General features: G+C 30.4%; 4 protein-coding genes and 1 pseudogene across 4 annotated transcripts; 4 read left to right on the plus strand and 1 right to left on the minus strand.

Moving 5' to 3' along the window:
- Positions 1 to 447: 447 nt before the first annotated feature.
- On the plus strand, positions 448 to 3,954 carry LOC145749604 (NACHT, LRR and PYD domains-containing protein 14-like). The gene is made up of 4 exons (XM_082565418.1): positions 448 to 660; positions 832 to 2,657; positions 2,772 to 2,930; positions 3,179 to 3,954. The coding sequence occupies exons 1-4, from the start codon at positions 528 to 530 to the stop codon at positions 3,296 to 3,298; spliced, it is 2,238 nt and encodes a 745-aa protein (XP_082421544.1). The 5' UTR covers positions 448 to 527; the 3' UTR covers positions 3,299 to 3,954.
- Positions 3,955 to 5,010: 1,056 nt separating this feature from the next.
- LOC145749690 (uncharacterized) lies at positions 5,011 to 7,795 on the plus strand. Its single transcript, XM_082565519.1, has 6 exons — positions 5,011 to 5,116; positions 5,312 to 6,599; positions 6,693 to 6,900; positions 7,045 to 7,158; positions 7,356 to 7,511; positions 7,598 to 7,795. Exons 1-6 carry the CDS (start codon positions 5,011 to 5,013, stop codon positions 7,697 to 7,699), a joined length of 1,974 nt encoding a protein of 657 aa, XP_082421645.1. The 3' UTR covers positions 7,700 to 7,795.
- A 1,635-nt stretch (positions 7,796 to 9,430) lies between these two features.
- Positions 9,431 to 13,400, plus strand: LOC145749691 (NACHT, LRR and PYD domains-containing protein 3-like). Its single transcript, XM_082565520.1, has 5 exons — positions 9,431 to 9,620; positions 9,790 to 11,642; positions 11,819 to 11,977; positions 12,084 to 12,165; positions 12,785 to 13,400. Exons 1-4 carry the CDS (start codon positions 9,431 to 9,433, stop codon positions 12,144 to 12,146), a joined length of 2,265 nt encoding a protein of 754 aa, XP_082421646.1. The 3' UTR covers positions 12,147 to 12,165; positions 12,785 to 13,400.
- LOC145749696 (uncharacterized) lies at positions 13,278 to 15,911 on the minus strand (annotated as a pseudogene).
- Positions 15,912 to 18,715: 2,804 nt separating this feature from the next.
- Positions 18,716 to 21,685, plus strand: LOC145749697 (uncharacterized). Its single transcript, XM_082565526.1, has 4 exons — positions 18,716 to 18,965; positions 19,096 to 20,933; positions 21,070 to 21,228; positions 21,548 to 21,685. The coding sequence occupies exons 1-4, from the start codon at positions 18,716 to 18,718 to the stop codon at positions 21,683 to 21,685; spliced, it is 2,385 nt and encodes a 794-aa protein (XP_082421652.1).
- The last annotated feature ends 142 nt before the right edge of the window (positions 21,686 to 21,827 follow it).

Raw genomic sequence — 21,827 nt, forward strand, 5'->3', positions numbered from 1 at the left:
GGCAAACTTTTGAATACTTTTGATTTTAATAAAACATGATCGTGCAACTTTGAAAATTATAAACACACTAGTTAAACAAGAGTTTTACTAAAACGTGACACTTTTCTTAAGGCACACTTTATTTTCGGCTACTTTTGATTAATTAAAGACTATCGTTGTCGTAAGCACTTTTGAAAATATTAATTAATATATATTTATTTAATAAGTGTTACTTATTAAGATAAAATGTCATTTTTGTAGATTTAACTATTCTAAAAATGTCAATCTACAAGCATGTAGCTGCGGGCAATTAAAATATTAAAAACAATTTTACATTAAACAACAGCTATTAGTTAGTAAAATTTCGTCTGTTTTAAATTTTTTAGGTATTTTGGTAAAAATTTCGTAGTAAAATAATAAAATTTGGCTACAATGTCTATTCTAAAACCAAGGTGTGTCGCAATTTTTCAACATACCTGTGACGTAGGCCAAGTTTAACCAGCTAGGCAGAAGTTGAAAAGGGAAGTTTTAAACAGTTCAGCTTCAAAATGAGCGAACAAAATCCCAACCAAAATCCAATAATAATAACAGATAGCAATGTTAATATTTCTAATGATGAACACCACCATCATCACCAGGCTCAACAGCCAGACAGGACAAACTGTAATGCTGAAGAAATAAGTAAGATAAAATTTGAATTTATACCACTCAGATATTACATATTGTTAAAATAATTTATCAAGAATTTAGTATTTCACCTTCGAAGTTAATTATTTAGTAGAAAAGTTTGTTTAAAACCTTAGGTAAAGTCTGGCTTGATGGTGGTCTAGTGGTAAGAGTTTTTTTTTTTAGAATCCAAAATTCAACAAAACATTAAAAAAAAGTTGGAAGAGTTTCAGGATCAACCAATAGCTACCGATGTTATTGATGTTAATCAAAGTCTTAAACCCGTTCAACTTCAAATATCCAAGAATATTAGGTTACCCAAATATGATAAATTAAATACAACAACTAGAATGTATAATGTGCCTGGTCTTTACAAAACACAAAGAGTAAGTGAATCAGAAGTTTTTAATCTAGAAGAAAGAAATGTTGAGATAGAAGAAATCTTTATTCTTTGTAAAGAGTCTGCTAATCAAGACTATAAAAATGCACAAGCAAATTCTAAGTTAACAAAGGAAGAATATTTGGAACTACATGGAAACCGCATTTCCGTGACAGGGGAAGCGGGGATTGGAAAAACGACGTTCACAAAGATGCTTGTTCAAAAATTGCTACAAGATAATACCGTTCTTCCAAATACGGAGTTTGTTTTTTACATTCAGTTTCGTTATCTGGATTATGATAAGAAAAGCAAACTTATTGAATTTCTTTTGACAAGTTGTCAATGTGACTGGGAATGGGGAAAGCTGGATTCCAATACCTTAAAAGCCCTTACAGATTCTATTATTGCCTCTAAATGTTGTTTTATCTTTGATGGACTGGATGAAGCTAAAATTGATCTTATTTCTGAGCCTCTTTTTTGTTCTTTGTATTCTGAAAATTCTGCTGAGAATTTTATCAAGAATATTCTTTCAGGTAAGATTTTTCCCAAAGCTCCAAAGCTCTTTACTTCTCGTACACTTCAATTATTTGAGCTTCATCCTAAATGTAGACCTCCCTTCATTCTTCAAATTCTTGGGTTTGGCAAAGATGCACAAGTTGACATGTGCAAGCAAATATGTGGAGAAGAAAGATATGTAAAGGCTTTTGCTCATTTAGAACAAGAAATCTCACTTTTAAACTTGTGCCATGTTCCTGTAAATTGTATTCTAATCATGCATACAGTAAACCAGCGCATGCAGGAAACTACAGGTGAGCGAGTCAACTTAACAACAATGACAGATGTAATGGTTAGTTCGCTAAGGAACTATCTTCAATCTGAACATATGCGAGACAAAGTAGAAGTCCTAACTAAACTTGCTCATTTGGCTTTTAATGGAACCACTTCAGCAAAAAGCATTTTTACCAAAGAAGATCTCACAGATGTTGGTATCACCAGTTCAATGTTGGATTCATTTCTTGGTTCTTGTGTTTTTGAAGGAACCAATCTTAAAGTTAAAATACTCGAGCGTAGTAAATGTAGTTTCTTTTCTCATTTAACTTGGCAGGAATTCTTTTGTGCTATCCATGTGTTTTATTTTATTCCCACTGATGAATTTCATTTCTTTGTTACAAGATTAGAAGAGAGTCGTTTTGACAAAGTTGGCAAATTTATGTGGGGGTTCTGTAACATGGCAACACAAAATCAGTTAGAGATTGTGTTTGGAAAAATTAAGGATTTAAAACTAAAACATGATCTGCTCCTAAACTCAGCTTGTAGAAATATTTCAATTTTAGAAGGGGATGGCGATTTTATGGATCCAGTTTCTATCCAGAAGATACTTCAATGCTTTTCTTTAATAAGGGAAGCAAGTTTAGAGAGCTTAACAAAACAATTAGTCAATAAACTTCCTAAAAATTTAATTTTTAACAGAACCTTACTATCACCAAGTGATATTTCACCACTTGCTTATGCTCTTCAGTTTGTCACCAAACCTTTAAAACTTAATCTTAAGCCACTGTTTGCCACCGGTTGTTTAGATCGATTTATCAGAGAAGTTCTGAAAGTAATTGGACAAGCCAATCCAAACATAAAGGTACTAAACTACAGTAATGACAAAATTTTAAGTCAGGATTTTAAACTTAACAATAAAAATGTTTTACAGTTATTGCATAAAATCTTTAATTTTGTATATATATATTTTTTTTAGATATTAAATCTGGATTTACTTAGACAAAAACTTTCGTTAGAACACATAGATATAATTTGCAGTTGTTTTTCCAAAATTGAGAACATCGATCTCAAAAATTGTGGTGTAGGATACCAAGGATGTTACAAGTTATGGGCTGCAAGAGAGCAAAACAAAAATGTAAAAAATTAAATTTTATGTTTTTTTAAATTTTTTTGGTAAGAAAGACTTTAAACCCTAAAATAGAGTCTCATTTGTTACCCTGCCTGATTATTAATCTGCTAAATTATTTTTTTTATTTATCATTTTGTTTATTCCACCTAAAAAGGGCACAATCGCATGAAAGCAGTGCGAATTGAATGAAAACCACCATACCACAGTGCCGATAACGACAATTTTATGTTAAATGCATCTTATTTATTTTAAAGGTGATCATAAAGGGTGTTGAAGGATTGGATGAAAAGCATGACGATTGCGAAGTAGATGAGGATTCTGAAAAAGAGGAAACTATGGTGCTCTACACTACCAAACGCAGAAAATTGTTATAATTATACGCCTAATTGCTTATGCTGAATTGCTAAATCGAAGGTTAAGTTAAACTGTATCCAAATGTAATTTCTGTAAAATTGAGTTTAAATAATAGATTTAAAGAAAGCTGTCTTTCAGTTTAATCCTGTTTAATAGTTCGTAAAACTATTTCATCAAAAACATTTTTAATAATTTTCATTCATTTGTTAATAGTTTATGCAACCCAGAGTGTTTTTAATAGATTTAAAATTTTTAGACCACTGTAATGTATTTCTGTTAATTTTATGCAAAGTTGATTTTTTTCAGGAAATATATATTGTGTATTTAGCATTGTTTTATTTTTTAGTTTTTTGTATAAAGTTCCAAAAGTTTACTGTTTATTTTTTATGCATCATTTTTTTATACATATCTTGATTTGTATGTATTTTATATAGTTTATAGATTGCTTTAATTTGCTAGTTTTTAAAATGCTGTAGAAAGTTTTTTTTTTGTTTATTTTGACATCCGAATTTTTAAAAACAGGATAAATTAAATATGATTTTGTATATATGTCAACTTTCTGTTTGCCTTGACAAGAAATATTTTTAGTAATTTTTTTACGATTTTAAAACATATTTGTATAAAACAATTGTACGGTCTTGGTAATTAAAATGAGGTTTACCATAATGCTTTTGTTTAATCTATTAACGGATTCAAATAAAAGAATAAACAAATACAACGTGGGTTTTTAAAAAAGGGTCAGAAAGAAAAACCTTTTTATACAACAAAGAACTTAAACGGATAAAGCTTAAATAACTACTGACAAGGAAAATGTAGCCTAAACAAACAGAACACTACAAAGGTAGCTATACCCAGCTCTATTATGTAGTGGCGTCTAGACGCTTATTCTATTCAAACTCAGCCCTAACATCAGAAAAACATATTCTACACGCCTTGAAAATTAAAAAACTACATTAACCAAATCACCCATTTAAAAATATTTAAAAAAAATTTATTAAAACGTGAAGAGATAGACAACTTATTGTTACAATTCCTTTTATTACCTAATACGTTAATAGTTGAAACGTAATAATCTGATTAACTTTTTAGTTTCCGTATTTATGTAACTGAATATAACTAGTTGTAATCTAATAATTCAATATGGCGTCAAATATTATCATATTATTAAACTAATCACGTGTGTAAAATTATTATTACGCAACAATTATGTTATTGTCAGGTATAAAATAATGGCTAACTAAACAAAATGGCAATCTAACGATTTAAAAATTACAAATAACTTTTGTTTCTTTTTTGGATTTAATAATTAGTATATTTTAAGTACAACATGACGTAACGAATGTTTTTAACTAAATTTTAAAATTTAAACTGAATTTAAACCCGCACGTGGGCATGAGCGAGTAACTAACCTAGCATACTCAGTATTTAAATATCGACTGTAAGTTGTTGGTCAATTTAAACCAACAGAACATTAAGTTAAGATCAGCCTAACAGTCTTGGTTAAATATAAAAAACAGACATTAAGATAGGGTTTCATTGTAAGCAATAAATAAAAAAGAAACTAAAATTGTAACAATTTTATTAAGCAAACTTTAAATTTTTTTTTTTCTTATGTAATTAATTTTTTTACCATTGTGTTGTAACTTTTCTATGTACCTGTGACGTAGGCCAAGTTCTACTAGCTAGGCACAAGTAGGGAAGGTGTTTTACAGAACACAATCACAAGTAAAAAATGAGCGAACCAAATACAGACCAACAGCCAATATTAATTACAAATAGTAATGTCACAATTAATGAAAATCAATCGCCAGACTATAATGCTATTGCTGTGAACATAAGTAAGTTGAAATCTTGAATTATAGCACTCAGATATTTAATAATTTATTTCTATCTGTTTATGCTTTGTAAGTTTTTAGGATATCTAGTTAAAAATTATTCCTATAAAACCTACCAATGAACCTGCTAGTTTATATTATTATGCTAAACTTTAGCGAATATCTGGCTTGTTGGTTGTAAAAGTTTTATTTTTTTAGAATCCAAAATCTCCGAAATTGTTAAAAAAAAATCAGAAGAACTTGTTCGAACAATAGCCACTGATGTTATTAATCGTGATCAAAGTCTTAATCCAGTTAAATTACAAATATCAAAAAAATTAGTTGTATCAGAATATGATAAGTTAAAAAACAAAACTGTGAAGTATGGTGTCCCTAATGGGCCTATTCCTCGCATATCATATAGTGCAGTAAATAATGAAGGTGTCACACTGCAAGAAATGGAAACTGTTGAAATAAATGAGATATTTAAACTTTGCAATAAGGTTGCTAAGGAAAAATATAAAAATAATATTAGAAATCCTAAATTAACAGAGGAAGAATATTTGGAACTTTATGGAAATCGAATTGCGGTGACAGGGGAAGCGGGAATTGGTAAAACAACGTTCACAAAGATGCTTGTTCAAAAATTGTTACAAAATAACAACATCCTAGATGCTGAGTTTATCTTTTACATTCAGTTTCAGTATGTAGATTATGATAAGAAAACCAATCTTATCGAATTTCTTGTAACAAGTTGTCAGTGTGATTGGAAATGGAAAAGTCTTAATTCCAAAACATTAGAAGTAATTTTAGACCTCATTATTGCCTCTAAATGTTGTTTTATCTTTGATGGACTGGATGAAGCTAAAATTAATCTTATTTCTGAGCCCCCTTTTTGTTCTTTATATTCTAAAAATTTTGCTGAGAATTTTATTAAGAATATTCTTTCAGGTAAGATTTTTCCCAAAGCTACAAAGCTTTTTACTTCTCGCACACTGCAATTATTTGAGCTGAATACCGAATGTAGACCTTCTTTTATTCTTCAAATTCTTGGGTTTGACGAAGAAGCAAAAATTAACATGTGTAAGCAAATATGTGGAGAAGAAAGATATGAGAAGGCTTTTGCTCATTTAAAGCAAGAAATTTCACTTTTAAACTTGTGCCATGTTCCTGTAAATTGTATTCTAATTATGCAAACAGTTAACCAACGCATGCAGGAAAACACAGATGAGCAGGTCAACTTAACAACAATGACCGATGTAATGGTAAGTTCTCTTATGCATTTTTTGCAATCCAAGCATATGCGAGACAAGGAAGAACAACAGGAAATGCTAGCTAAACTTGCTCATTTAGCTTTTAAAGGGACCACATCAGCAAAAAGCATTTTCACTGCAAAAGATCTTCAAGATGTTGGTATTGGTGATTCAAAATTGGATTCTTTTCTTGGATCTGGTGTTTTCGCTGGAACCAATCTAAAAGTTAAAATTCTTAAAGGAAGCAAACAGAGGTTCTTTTCTCATCTAACTTGGCAAGAACTGTTTTGTGCTATTCACGTGTTCTACACTCTATCTAAAAAAGAATTTCATTTTTTTGTTACCAGATTGGAAGAGAGTCGTTTTGACAAAGTAGGCAAGTTTATGTGGGGGTTATGTAACATGGAAACACAAAACCAGATGAAAACCGAGTTTAAAGAAATTGAAGATTTGGAATTTAAACTCAACCTGCTACTTAACTCTGTTATTACAAGAAAGGAATTTTTGCATAGAGATGGTAGTATGGACAGTTTCAGTCCTGAATATGGAAGAAAGGTATTTCAATGTTTTTCTTTAATTAAAGAAGCAAGTTTTGAGGACTTCACAAAGATATTTGTTAAAAAACTTCCTGAGAGTTTATTTTTTTCTACAATAATTCTGCAACCAAGTGATATTTCACCGCTCACTTATGTTCTTCAGAATGTTTCCAAACCTATGAAACTGGTACTGCAACCACAGTTTTTTTATGGTAGTTTAGATCGATTTATGACAGAATTTCTTAGAGGAGTTGTACAAACTAGTACAGCTCTGAAGGTAATTGACCCAACAGTTTTTTTTGTTTATACTTTTTATTGTTACTATTATATAAAAGGAGACTGGTTTGTGATGCCTAAGTCAACATGCCGTAAGGTCTTATTCAGGAAGGTGGTATTTTAGTTATTATGTTTAAAAAAAAACAGTTTTTTTTGTGTGAACTTTTTTTTAATGTTGAATTGTTTTTTTTATTTTAGATATCATTATTGAATCTTTATGGAAATAAACTTTCTTCAGAACATGTTGATATTATCTGCAGTTGCTTATCTAAAATAACTAAGATGGATCTTTCTGGATGTGAAGTAGGATATGAGGGCTGTTACAAGTTTTGGATAGCAAGAATGGAACAAAATGTAAAAAATATTATGAAATATAAATTGTGATTTAATATAACCTTTAAAAATTAGGCTGTATATTTGTAATATTTTTAACATTGCAGACTAAAGTGGTCATAGAAGGTGTTGAAGGGTTACCAAGTGAACATAAGGATTTTTCAGAACCTTTGCCAAACCCTAACGCAGAAAAATGCAATAGTAATTAGAAGATGCTTAGCTTATTTTCAGGACTTAAAAACTTATGTCCGTATTGCCATTTTTTAGTTTGCCCTCTTTAAACGTTTACTAATTATTTAGTTGAAAATCTAACCCAATACCATTTTTTTTGTTATTATTTTGTTTTAATTAGTATGCATTTTGTTTTACATAGTGCAATTAAATAAAATAATCATTTAAAATATTTCATTTTCTAAAAAAACACTGTAATTTATTTTTTAATTCTAGTGTAATTGTTAAATTTTTTAAATGTGTAGTTTAACCGGTAGCAATATTTAGTATGTTGGTTTTTTAATACACATACTAATCATTTTTTACATATTTTCCGTGCCTAATTTTTTCATATATTATATGTTGTACATTTTATTAAATATTTGTACTAGTTGCTAGTTACTAGTTAACTGTAACCTTTCGAGCTTTATTTTTGTTTATTTTGTGCCATAATTTCTTCAAAACCAGATTAAATCAACATTATCCTATGTGTTGTTCGTTTTACTGTGCAATAAATTCCTAATTAATCATTTACTTTTTATATTAAATAAGGTTGTAACTCCAGCACTTTTATATTTTATGCCATATTAAAAATTTGGTCAATATTTTAAACTCAAAAGATTCACAGTAAGCTAAAAAAACTAAACTGAATATATCGAACTTTTCTTCCTCATTCTGCTCCTTACTTTCGTTAAATAAGTTTAATAAAATTAGTTTCTTTGCTATTTACTGAACATTTTGATAAATTCTAAATACTCGTTTTTATACCAGTTTGACGTCAAATATAAACATATTTTAAAATTAATCACGTGAGTAAATTATTTATTACGCAACATTACTTGCCATTGTGACGCTTATATAAATGGTCCAAAAAATGATGTTGTATCAGTTCATTATTTAAAAAAGTAGATTTTTTTTATTTATTTTATTCGTTTTTAAATGTTTTGATATTTATTTGTTTATTCAAAACATTTGTTTCGTGTTTACGTAGATATATGACTTAACAATAAAAATTTACCACCTTTTTGGAATTTTCCCCTTTTAAAACCCTTTTTTGTTAACCCGCAACTAGGCGTTAGAGAGTAGAACGGCTGCGTGTTAGAGCCGCACCAATACCTCACTTTAAGCTTTTGATCATAGATTTTTTATCCATAACTCAAACACATCCGAAAACCTCTTTTGCTCAAGAAGTTAAAAAACCTAAACCTAAAGGTGATATGGTAATATCGATCGTAAAACTGTTGTAGCCCTCTTGAGTAAGGCGTAATAAACAGTACGAACTTTGTACTTACCACAAACTGATTGGCGGGGTAATCCGATTACATGACTAAAAATATACAAAACTGCTAAAATTAACTCGAAACGGGAGCCGAACTTAAATTTGACGAAAGTTAGTTTAGGTTGTTAGGTAGTTTTTGAACATAATTTAGATGAATTGAATAAACACATTTTGTTGTTAGCCATGCTATTGCGCTATTTAGAATTTAAACCTAGACACTGACAAAACTGATTATTTTTTTTAAATAATCTATTACAATTTTACCATATAAATAAAACGTAATAACTGATATATAATAATCATATATTATCGCATAAAAATATTTTTTTGAAATGAAAAATAAAGTGTCTTGTGCCACTAACTTCAAGTTTAAATATGGTTACATTTTCTATTGTGAACTTGAGCGTTTTCGGCATAAGTTTCTACATGCAAAGTTAAAGCACCCTTAAAAATGGGAAATACTTGGTCTAATCTTAGTTATCTCTTTAGAAGTCCTGTTAATTCATCCTCTGTTGACAAACAGTCATCTTCCGTTGATTTAACCCCAAAAACTTTTATGAATTGCGATGTTAAGTTTAGTGAACAACACCATCATCATTACTATCAAACTAAAGTGCCAGATAGTAATACTAAGAAAATAAGTGAGTTATAATTTAATTTATAACTTTAAAATTTTAAATTATATCAAATTACCAAACTATTTCTAGTTATACTATTAGTGAAATACTTAAAGTACATCCTTAACTTAAACTATATAATGTTAATTTTAATAAACCAAAGACAGTAAAAAAACATTTTTTTACTTTTTAGAATCAGAAATCCAAAAAAGTATTTTAAAAAAAATAAAAAAGCTCAATCATGTAATAGCTACAGATGTGATTGATGTTAACAAAAGTCTTAAACCCGTCCAACTACAAATATCAAAAGAAATTATATTACCCCAATATGATGTGCCAAGTAATAGAGCTGAAACCAACTTTTCATATTCCAATAATATCCAAGTAAGATACTCTGAAGTTAAAGTACAAAGAAGTGGAAATGTGGAAATGAAAGATATATTTAAACTTTGCAAAAATAATGCAGAGCAACAATTCAAAAAAACTTATAGAACAAACAACAACAAAACAGAATTAATTTCCTCAGCTTTAAAAACAACAGAAGAAGAATATTTGGATCTACATAAAAATCGAATAGCCGTTACTGGGGAAGCTGGGATTGGAAAAACAACATTAACGAAGATGCTTGTTCAAAAACTGCTGGGTGATAACAACATAATTCCAGGTGTTGAGTTTATTTTCTACATTCAACTTCGTTATGTGGATTACGATACAAAAAGCAATCTTATTGAATTTCTTGTAACAAGTTGTCAGTGTGATTGGGAATGGGGGAAGCTGGATTCAAATACCTTAAAAGAACTTGTACTCTCCATTGTTGCTTCTAATTGTTGTTTTATCTTTGATGGACTGGATGAAGCTAAAATTGATCTTTCTTCTGAGCCCCCTTTTTGTTCTTTATATTCTAAAAATTCTGCTGAGAATTTTATTAAGAATATTCTTTCAGGTAAGATTTTTTCCAAAGCTACAAAGCTTTTCACTTCTCGAACACTTCAGTTACTTGAGCTTCATCCTGATTGTAAACCTCTCTTTATTCTTCAAATTCTTGGGTTTGGCAAAGAAGCCCAGATAGACATGTGCAAGCAAATATGTGGGGAAGAAAGATATGAAAACGCTTTGGCTCACTTGGAGCAGGAAATTTCACTTTTAAACTTATGTCATGTTCCTGTTAATTGCATCTTGATTATGCATACCATTAACCAGCGCATGCAGGAAAGCACAGGTGAGCAAGTAAATTTGACAACAATGACCGATGTAATGGTAAGTTCCCTTAAGCATTTTCTTCAATCTGAGCATATGCGAGACAAAGAACAACAGGTAGTGTTGACTAAACTTGCTCATTTGGCTTTTAATGGAACTAAAACTGTAAAAAGCATTTTTACCAAAGAAGATCTTAAGAATGTTGGTATTAATGATTCAATGTTACATTCTTTTCTTGATTCTATTGTTTTTGCCGGCACCAATCTTAAAGTTAAAATTCTTGACGGAAGCAAACAGAGGTTTTTTTCCCATTTAACTTGGCAAGAGTTCTTTTGTGCTATCCATGTATTCTTCTTTCTTAGTTTTGAAGAATATCATTTTTTTGTTACCAGATTAGAAAAGAGTCGCTTTGACAAAGTTGGCAAGTTTATGTATGGTTTTTGCAATCTTAACACACAAGATCAATTAAAAACATTGTTGGAAAAAGTTGATGATGCAAAAAAAAAACATAACTTGCTTCTTAATGCAGCTCTTAATCGAATTTCCCAGAGTAGTATTACTTTAGGTAATGATGAAGATAGCTACAAAATTCTTCGGAGCTTTTCTTTAATAAAGGAAGCAAATTTAGAAGATTTTACAATAAAGTTTGTTGCTAAACTTCCCGAAAACCTAAAGTTTTTTGGGATCTCTTTACAACAAAGTGATATTTCTTCACTTACTTATGTACTTAAAAGTGTTACCAAACCCTTGCAACTTGACATTCATCTACGGTTTACTTCTGGTAGTTTTGATCGATTTATGACAGAACTTATTAAAGGAATTGGAGAAATTCAGACTGATTTTTTAAAGGTAATTAATCAACAGTGATAAACTTTTATTAATAATATTTGATAAAGAACACTGGCTAGATACATTTTACCACCCTTGAGGCCATATTTAAGCTGGCATTTTAAAACATTGTTTCAAATGCACCACGCAAACCCTATGTCAAACCTTTCCTAATAAAATAAATGTTTTTATTTCAGATAAAAATGTTAAACATAAAAGGAAATAAACTTTTATCCGAACACATTGATATTATCTGCAATTGTTTACCCAAAATAACTGAAATTGATCTTCATAACTGTGAAGTAGACTATGATGGTTGTTTTAAGTTATGGGCTGCAAGAAGAAACAACAAAGAAGTGAGAAATATTTTTTAAATAAAAATTAGGATCAAATATAATGTCATCTAAAGTAGTTGTACATAAAAGCATAATACCGTTTTACATTTTCAACTTTTTATGTAAGGTGGAAATTTATGGTGTTGAAGGATTACCAAATAAACATGAGGATTTCCCGGAACTTGTTTAACTAATCCAAACGCAAAAAGGTGCAATAATTATTTGCAGATACCCAGCTTCTACATTAAAGTTTTTTTTTAATTAAATAACTGGTGTTAAATGATGTGGTAAAGAAAATTAAAAATAACTGATATGTAGGCCCATTTATGTTATCTTATTATTACCAATGATCATATAACCAATGATACTCAACTCTTTTTTTTCATTGTTATTCTCTTTTATTCTCTTGTATGAGGAGAAATAAATTGCACGTCTGCCATGTAACGCTTCAATGAAGGACAAAAACATTGATGCTTCAGTATAGGGTTAAGCATAGTATAAAACACAAAAACACACTTTTTTTGTAAATACAGCCAGCTTTTGCCAATAATTGCAATATTACCAAAAGTAGAGACATACTATAGTTACAGTAGATTATTTATAATTTTATAAAAGTTAATAACCCATAAGGTATGTGGGCTGGTTAGCATAAAAATAGCCTTTTGCCTCAAGTATAAAACTTGATCTGTCCTGCTACCTTCACCAAGCTTATCATGCAACGGGGGTTTATTCGTTAGAGCAGGACAGAGGGTCTTCCCCGCAATCAAGACATTGGGTCATCAAGGCCATGAAAATATATGTACAATTATGTTTTTTTCTTTTTTTTAGGGATTTTCTCTAAAAAATACGAAGTACAGCCACCCTCCCAGTCTGTGCGGTGTTTTACACTTGACCCCTTAAGTGCTTTAACGTTTTTTTTGGACTATTATATTTTCAAATTGGGAATATTCTTTGACATCTGGCATTTCATTACACCTTCCTAGCTGTCGCATATGGTCAAAATAAGCCTCCAAAGGGTCTTGATTAATTCGTTTTGTTATGAAATATGTGTTAGGTGGACTTGAACTAAGAACAAATCTAATAAGGTGAACCATTGCTTTTGTGGACATAACTAAACCAGTATACGTTTGTGCACTCAAAAATTGTTTAGCCTTCTCTGATGCAGTTTGCCCTGTCAAATTACTTTTCCATTCAGCGAGTTGGACTAAAAAGTGATCAAGAAGCCAGTGTAACCTTGGATCGTCTGGTGAACGATATGGGTTAAGATCTTGGTTATATGATTTGTTAATTCGAGTGTTCATTAAATCAAACCATTTATTCATCAGGTCTGCAAACCATGCACTTCTTGCCATCTCATCACCACCTCATAACTCTTCAAAGAAAAATGAGCGTCTGCAAATTTACAACATCGCAAATCTTTAGACTTAAAAAGATGAGGAACTTTGCAGAAATGTTCCCAAAGAATGCGGTGATTATCAACGGTTAGCAGTCTTGTACCTCCATATTTACTGGACCGGACATTATTGCATGCTGTTTTCAAAAGATGTGGTAGATCACTTATTAAAAAAATTGGAATTTCTGGCTTGAAAATGTTCACACATTTATAAGGAACTTCCAAATTCAAGTTATTTAAATTTTTGAACATACTTCTGTTGGATGAAGCTCTATCAGCAACTTGCAATCAGTTAAAGCCGAAATTACGTCCCAAAATAAACTTGTTAAGTCTGACGCCTTAATATCATTACAAGTAAAAAAGGCGAATGGACGAGAAAAGCTACAACAAATTGATCTTACATAAAATTGTAAAACATGTGATGCAGGTTGTTCTGTTGCATCATGACAACCAGAACCAAGATCCACAAACCCTATTATAGAATCACTTGAATGGTCATATACAATGCTACTAAATTAAATATTTGCATAAAATAGGTGTTATGATTTGGTTTAATTATATAAAAGGGGCTTCGCCCTAAATGGACTAAAGTTTTAAAGTGTATTAATTTAATTTAGTAACAAACTTTTCATTTCATCCATAGATAAAACAATATACCGTTGGTGTGGTAACATTGTTGTAGCCTTATGCTGAAGCTCAGAAAGAACATGTTGCTGAATCCCAGGAGCAGATTTAAAAGCATTTCTGCACAGTTGAGTATTTAAATTTTAAGCAACTATAAAAATGGTTTTATCAAGCATATACATTAACGTTTTAGCATGCTAAATCCTACAATTTTTGCACCTATAATCACACAAAGTGCAAAGACTGGGTAAGCGCAAAATTTTACTGTCTCTGAGCTCTTCGTATGCTGTTCTACTTTTGGCAGCAAGGCTTAAACAGAACCTAGTGCAGAAAGTAAGTTTAGTAGACAAATGTAATACATCTTATTATGGCTTGGTACAATGAAACTTTTTTTAATTTTAGGAATATACACTAAAAACAAAATATACTTATTATTACAGTAAAGTTTTAAAACATTTTGCCAGCATACTTAATGCTATCGGGATGGTATCGTTCTCCGTTTTTGCACATACTGTTTAACCTTTGCTGCTCTTTCCAAAAGAGCGTGTTAAAGGTACTAACTTCACCCTTCTTAAAAGCTAAGTTAAATTAGGGGTAGTTAATATTTTTGATAATTTATTTATTCGATATATTTATCACATACACTTGAATAAATTGACTAAAAAACTATATCTTTACCAGATTCCATTATTAGTTTTAGATCTGCAATATCCTCTTCAACCTGCAATATGGTTTGGTTGCTGAAGAAGCTTTTCCACTTGAGATTTTAAGGTTTCTATTCTATTATCAAGATATTAAACGCAAATTTATATTTATGTTTTATTTTATGTTATCAGAAAAATTTCCACTAAATAAATAGCCTAAAAATCAAGCAACAGTAAAAAGCTATATATACTTTAGTGTTTAAATATCAATGAATCCTTACTGATTATCCCTTTCCCTAACTGAAGCTCCAATACGTGTTGGAAGATTAAAACTCGGTCTTATACTTTTAACAGGTGTATCTTTTTTTAAATCTAAATAAACTTTCTTTTGGTTTTCCTTTTTAAGATTATAGAAATCTTAAAAACTACAATTTTTGCAAATTTCATTTCTATTTCCAACTTCAATGAACATCATGCAGTTTGATGCCCTATGTACTAATACTTGAATTACCTCTATACATTTTGCCTTTAGTTAAATAGGTAAATTATAATTTTGAAACTTAGTACTAATATTTGTTGTTATACCTGACAAGAAATATCTATCTTAAATAAGCAATGTAAACTAACTACCTTTTTGCTATTGTAGAAACTAAGGGACAAAAGGATAAGGAAGGTGAATGGGGATCAGACATCTTAGTAGTATAATGAAGTATACCAGATGGATGGTCATTCGAACAACCTTTACATATTTGAAATTTTCCAACCTCATCAAATAACTCTGGGACTGCCATTTCCTTAACTGCAAGCTTACGCAGTGGACTATCTAAAAAGGCACCCCATCCATAATAACTGGCAGATACATCTATTTTTTTTAACATGACTATTTGATATTGCAGCTGATCATAGCCATCACTGAAGTTAAAGAAAACTCTATCATTTTCCAGGACCTTTACCCATCCTTCAGGCAATGTTGCACTTTTCAGCTGGTCAAAAGACTGCACTTTAGACCCGGTTCCTCGAATCTTTGGTGGTTGTCTTTCTTCCTTAATATATTTATGACACTTGGGAAGATAAAACAAAGGTATTGCACTCACTTTTAGGTGTTTGCGTTTAGAAGTTCCAACTGCATAAAAAATTAAAGATAAGGGCAAGAAGCCAAAAAAAAAACTTTAATTTTATACATACACAATATATATCTTCCAACTTCAAATGAATTTCACAAATTTTAACAGTCTTTTCAGAAAATATTTTCAATAAGCTTGCCTTGACGCATGCCAACAATTACATTTTCCATTTTTTAGCCCATACTGCCTCCTCTCCTTCAGCAGGTAAAAAACGCTTCGATGGGACTCGAAAAAGGGAAAATGCTGGTGAACGATTGCTGCAAAATGGAATCCAGCACATACGAGACATATTATTTGTAGGTATTTAAAACTGTATATATATATATTTAAAAAAATAAATATCTGTAAAGAAATTATATACAAAGTTTGTCTTATTTTTTATGCACACCACAATCATAAATAGCCTTTTGCCTCAAGTATAAAACTTGATTTGTCCTGCTACCTTCACCAAGCCTATCACGCTACGGGGGTTTATTTGTTAGAGCAGGACAGAGGCTCTTCCCCGCAATCAAAACATTGGATCACTAAGTGTAAGTTATGATTTTAAGGACTTTTGTGGACTGATATTTTGATCTTTTTTTAGTTGAAAGGCCGTATTTATTTTTTTTTGCCTTTTGGTAACAGCGAATTTTAATAAAAAAATGACAAATCTTTGATACAATATTTTGTTCACTTGAAATGTTAGCCTCAGTGCAGTTTAAACAGAGAAGATCCCAATACTTCTGCACATAAACTTGCTGAATTACTTTTGTCAGGGTGTTTTTGTGAGAGTAAAATATTCTAAATTTTTTTTCAAAATCAACCAATATATTTGAAAATTTATTAATAGGCATCACTAAAGAACCAAAGTCGGTGTTGTTTAATGCACCTATTAAAAACTTGTTGCTAAACAACTTATTAGAGTTACACAAATTTTCAAGAAAGACAAATCAACATTGGTTTTTCTTTTTAACTTCTGCAAAATATATCCGCCTACATACTCCAAAATATACCGATCATCCAAAGTGACAACATTAATTTGATTGTTTTCTTTACAACTTTCGGACTTACGAATCAAAATAAATTTATCAAATAGTTTTTTCTAGGTCTAAGGCATCTTTTCTTGATAGAAGTGAACTAAAGAGGTCGGGGATGGTTGATATACCATCCCCGACTAAATTTAGAAAACAAGGCGTTCGCTGATACAAAAGAATTAAAAGTTGAAACATAGTAATTAGTCGCAGTTAAGGTTAGGCAATTGCTAGATGCTCCAATTTTATTTCACCAAAATTTAATATCATCGGCTGTCCAAATCCCTTTTTGTTTAGTTCATGCTGGCAAAGCTATATTTTCAGAACAGGCCGGTAAGGCTGGTCCCGTTTGTCAGCCTCTATAAATAATTAAAGTTGCTCTTATGTCTTAACATCCACACAAACAAATACTACATCACTTATTAAGTCAATAAAAGTGGCCATATTTTATTAAATGTATTAATAACTTACCAAAATCTATAAAAAAATACGAACTTTTATATGATTTTGTATTAGTGGCGCCAAATGTTTTGTACTTCACTGAAGCGTGATCAGGAAGATATGAAAATGAGCAAAACGAGAGAGTTGCGTATCATTGGTTATATATATATTTTTTTTTGTATATATATCTTTATCCTCGATGTGGGAAAGTCGAATGCGCGACTTAAACATAGAGTAACATAAGTTACTCCGACCCAGTCTCGAGTTGCCTGTGGCAGTTTGGAATATTATAGAGACTATAATTGCCCGGTAATTATGCTGCTGATTAAGTGCTGGCTCAGCAGGAGTTCATACCGTTTATAGCGCCTTACTCAAGGGCGCTACAGCTTGAGATCAGTGGGGATTAAACCCACGACCTCATGGTAGTGTAGCAAGAGTTCTTATCACTACACCACGCTGCCGGTTATATGATCATTGCTATTACGTAATCAAAAAAGCACAGCATTTTGCATAAAAACATATTTGTATCTTTTAATTTCTTTTTGTTAATTTTTTTATGTGTTATCAAATTTGAATAAAATATTAATTAATTTTGTTTAAAATATTCGGTGTTTTTATATAGTTTTAAGCCATTTAATAAATAAATCGTGTATTCTGTTTTAAAACACTGTAATTTAAATGTTAATTCTTGTGCAAGTTGCTAGTTATTGATTAACTTTAGCCTTACGAGCTTCATTTTAGTATATTTTAAGGCATAATTTTTTAAAGGGAGTTTATATCAACGCAATGCTATGCGTTGTTTGCTGTTCTTCGCAATAAATTCTTCATTTATTATTTACTCTGTTTGATATTAAAAAGGTTGTTACGTTTAAAAGATTTAATTTCAGCACTTTTATATTTTCTACCATAATAAAAATTTGGTCAATATTTTAAACTCAAAAGATTCACAGTAAGCTAAAAACTAAACTGAACATATTTTACTTTTCTTCCTGATTCTGCTCCTTACTTTCGTTAAATAAGTTCAATAAAAGTTTCTTTTCTATTCAGTAAACATTTTGATAAATTCTAAATACCCGTTCTTATACCAGTATGACGTCACATATAAACATATTCTAAAATTAATCACGTGAGTAAGTTACGTATTACGCAACACTATTTTCTATTGTGACGTTCACAGTAATGGCCAAACAAAATAGCAATTTATCAGTTTATTATTTAAAAAAGTAGATTTTATTTTTTGTTTATTTTATTCGTTTTAAATGTTTTAATATTTATTTGTTTGTTTTAAACATTTGTTCCACGTTGACGTAGAGATATGACTTTACGAAAAAAGTTTACCATAATTTGAGATTTTTTCGTTTAAAACCTTATTTTGTTAACCCGCAAGTAGGCGTTAGTGAGTAGAACGGCTTCGGGTGCGAGGTACCAAGGACTCAGAGTTAAAAACGGTTTCATTTTCTATTGTGAACTTGACGTCTCCTGGATAAGTGTAGTTTGAATATGCGTAGTTAGGCTTTTTTAAAATGGGAAACGTTTGGTCTAAGCTTAGTTACCTTTCTAGACCAGATCGAATTCCGTTTGATTCATCTTCAGTCGATCAAAAGTCGTCTTCAGTCGATTTAGCATTAACAGCAGAATCAAAATCCAAGCAAAAAACGAACGAACAAGATGAAAATCAACAAAAAAATTTTATTGATTGCGACGTTACTATTAATGAACATCATCATCACAGTTCTTCCAGCAAAATGCTAGATAGTAATGCTGAGAAAATAAGTAAGTTATAACTAATAACATAAAAAGTTATAAATTAGCATGTTACTACATTCAGTCATGTTGGTTTGTAAATATGCTAAAGCTATTTAGTCAGTTGTAAGGGACTTAATAACTTATTTTTAATTTTTAGAAACAGAAATTCAACAAAACTTTAAAAAGAAGTTGGAAGATTTTCAGGATCAATCAATTGCTACCAATGTTATTGATGTTAACAAAAATCTTAATTCTGTTCAACTACAAATATCAAAGGAAATTACTTTACCACAATATGATGGACCTAGTTATCAAGTTGATTCCTATTATTCAAGTTCAAATAGAATTCGAGTAAAAAATTATTCGGAAATTATGACACACAAAAAAGGAAATGTTAACATGAAAGAAATATTTAAATGTTGCAAAGAAAAAGCCAAAAAAGAATTTGAAACTATGTATAATAAACCCAAAATAACAGAGGAAGAATATATGGAACTTAATGGAAACTGTATAGCGGTGACAGGGGAAGCGGGGATTGGTAAAACAACTTTTACTAAAATGCTTGTTCACAATATGCAGGGTGATAGCGACATTCTTCCAGGTGTTGAGTTTATCTTTTATATTCAATTTCGTTATGTGGATTATGATAAGAAAACCAATCTTATTGAATTTCTTGTGACAAGTTGTCGGTGCAATTGGGAATGGGGAAAGCTGGATTCAAACACTTTAAAAACACTTCTAGACTCCATTGTTGCCTCTAAATGTTGTTTTATTTTTGATGGTTTGGATGAAGCTAAAATTGATCTTTCTTCTAAGTTTCCTTTTTGTTCTTTATATTCTGAGAATTCTGCTGAATATTTTATTAAGAATATTCTTTCAGGTAAAATTTTTCCAAAAGCTACAAAGCTCTTTACTTCTCGTACACTTCAACTGTTTGAGCTTCATCCCGATTGTAGACCTCCTTTTATTCTTCAGATTCTTGGGTTTGACAAAGATGCACAAGTTGACATGTGTAAGCAAATATGTGGAGAAGAAAAATATGTTAAAGCCTTGGCTCACTTAGAACAGGAAATTTCACTTTTAAACTTATGTTATGTTCCTGTAAATTGTATTCTTATCATGCATACAGTTAACCAGCGCATGCAGGAAAACACAGATGAGCAAATAAATTTAACAACAATGACCGATGTAATGGTGAGTTCACTTAAGCATTATTTGCAATCTGAGCATATGAGAGATAAAAAAGAACTAGGCATGCTGATTAAACTTGCTCATTTAGCTTTTAATGGAACTAAAACAGCAAAAAGCATTTTTACTACAAAAAATCTTACAGATGTTGGTATTACAGATTCAATGTTGGATTCATTTCTTGGTTCTGGTGTTTTTGCTGGAACCAATCTTAAAGTTAAAATTCTTGAATGTAGCAAATGTAGTTTTTTTTCTCATTTAACTTGGCAAGAGTTCTTTTGTGCTATTCATGTGTTTTACTTTCTACCTGTTGAAAAATACAAATTTTTTGTATCCAGATTAGAAGAGAGTCGTTTTGACAAAGTAGGTAAGTTTATGTGGGGGTTTTGTAACATGGACACACAAAATCAATTAGACTTGATGTTCGGAAAAGTTGAAAATGTGGGGGTCAAACACGACTTATTGCTTGATTCAGTTACAGAAAGAATTAAAATTTCCGTGAAGAATTCTATGAAGGGTTCTCACTATGAACAATACGGCACAGATATTCTTTATTGTTTTTCCTTATTAAAAGAAGCAAGTCTAAAAAGTTTAACAAAAAAAATTGTTGCTGATCTTCCCGAAAAGTTAATTTTTAACCAAATTATACTGCTGCCAAGTGATGTTTTACCACTTGCCTATGTACTTCAGAATGCCACAAAAGCTTTTGAAATTTTTTTCCACTTTCAATTTATTCATGGTAGCTTAGACCGATTTATGAAAGAAGTTCTTAAAATGATTGGACAAAATGAAAATTCATTCATAAAGGTACACATTAATATAACTATAAATTTTACCCCTAGTAACTGTATTTATAAATAATGCTGCAAAATGATAAGCAATTAACTTGTGTTTTGTATATATTTACAACTCTTTTATCATTTAAAATTCAAATTTGTCTTAGATACCAAATTTAAATGTTAGTGACAATGAACTCACCTTAGAACATATTCAAATTATCTGCACTTGTTTATCCAAAATAAGTGAACTTAATCTTAGAGGTTGTAGGGTAGATTATGATAGATGTGAACTATTGTGGAGTGCAAGAGAGAGGAACAAAGAAGTAAGATATATATATATATATATACTAGTTTAACAGTTTAATTATTATGCCTTGAAAGCCTTATCATTTACTTTCAGTTTAACAAAACCTCTTTTACACATTCATTATAGAAAAGTTTTGTTTCACCATGCTAGCTTGAGTTTTTCCTATACCAAAAAATTAAATGAATCTGTTTTTCTAAATAAAGCTTAAATGCTGATTGAAACCAAGTTCACATTAGTCACTTACTTAAAGTTTCTAGTATATTAAGATAATAAAAATCAAACCAAGGCAAATTTAGGCTTATTTTACTTGTGTGATAATGATACATTTTTAACAGGTAATCGTAAAAGGTGTTGCTGGATTAGCAGAAAGACATAAAGATTTTCCTGCCCCGGAACCAATAAATACTGGCCCGGAACTATCAGAAGACGTTCTTAGTTATTATGACGATTATGATGATTTTGATGAATATTAATACTACCACGTTGTAAAAGTTTTTGGAATTAATTTTTTGTTTATACATTTTGTGTTGCTAATAACCTTTAACAAACTAATTTTCAAATTTTTGGCTTAATTCTATTTTGTGGTTGGTTTTATAGCATGATTAATGTCTAATA

Source organism: Corella eumyota, chromosome 4 (assembly GCF_963082875.1).
Source record: "Corella eumyota chromosome 4, kaCorEumy4.1, whole genome shotgun sequence".
NCBI classification, from domain to species: Eukaryota; Metazoa; Chordata; class Ascidiacea; order Phlebobranchia; family Corellidae; genus Corella; species Corella eumyota.

Bases quoted from the DNA above. Each gene is read 5' to 3' on its own strand.
- LOC145749604 (XM_082565418.1), top strand. From the start codon at position 528: ATGAGCGAACAAAATCCCAACCAAAATCCAATAATAATAACAGATAGC. The intron at 661-831 runs GTAAGATAAAAT...TTTTTTTTTTAG, and splicing joins CTGTAATGCTGAAGAAATAA to AATCCAAAATTCAACAAAAC. The intron at 2,931-3,178 runs GTAAAAAATTAA...TTTATTTTAAAG, and splicing joins CAAGAGAGCAAAACAAAAAT to GTGATCATAAAGGGTGTTGA.
- LOC145749690 (XM_082565519.1), top strand. From the start codon at position 5,011: ATGAGCGAACCAAATACAGACCAACAGCCAATATTAATTACAAATAGT. The intron at 6,600-6,692 runs GTTCTTTTCTCA...TTTTGTTACCAG, and splicing joins CTTAAAGGAAGCAAACAGAG to ATTGGAAGAGAGTCGTTTTG. The intron at 6,901-7,044 runs GTATTTCAATGT...TATGTTCTTCAG, and splicing joins GTCCTGAATATGGAAGAAAG to AATGTTTCCAAACCTATGAA.
- LOC145749691 (XM_082565520.1), top strand. From the start codon at position 9,431: ATGGGAAATACTTGGTCTAATCTTAGTTATCTCTTTAGAAGTCCTGTT. The intron at 9,621-9,789 runs GTGAGTTATAAT...TTTACTTTTTAG, and splicing joins TAGTAATACTAAGAAAATAA to AATCAGAAATCCAAAAAAGT. The intron at 11,978-12,083 runs GTGAGAAATATT...TTTTTATGTAAG, and splicing joins CAAGAAGAAACAACAAAGAA to GTGGAAATTTATGGTGTTGA.
- LOC145749697 (XM_082565526.1), top strand. From the start codon at position 18,716: ATGGGAAACGTTTGGTCTAAGCTTAGTTACCTTTCTAGACCAGATCGA. The intron at 18,966-19,095 runs GTAAGTTATAAC...TTTAATTTTTAG, and splicing joins TAGTAATGCTGAGAAAATAA to AAACAGAAATTCAACAAAAC. The intron at 21,229-21,547 runs GTAAGATATATA...CATTTTTAACAG, and splicing joins CAAGAGAGAGGAACAAAGAA to GTAATCGTAAAAGGTGTTGC.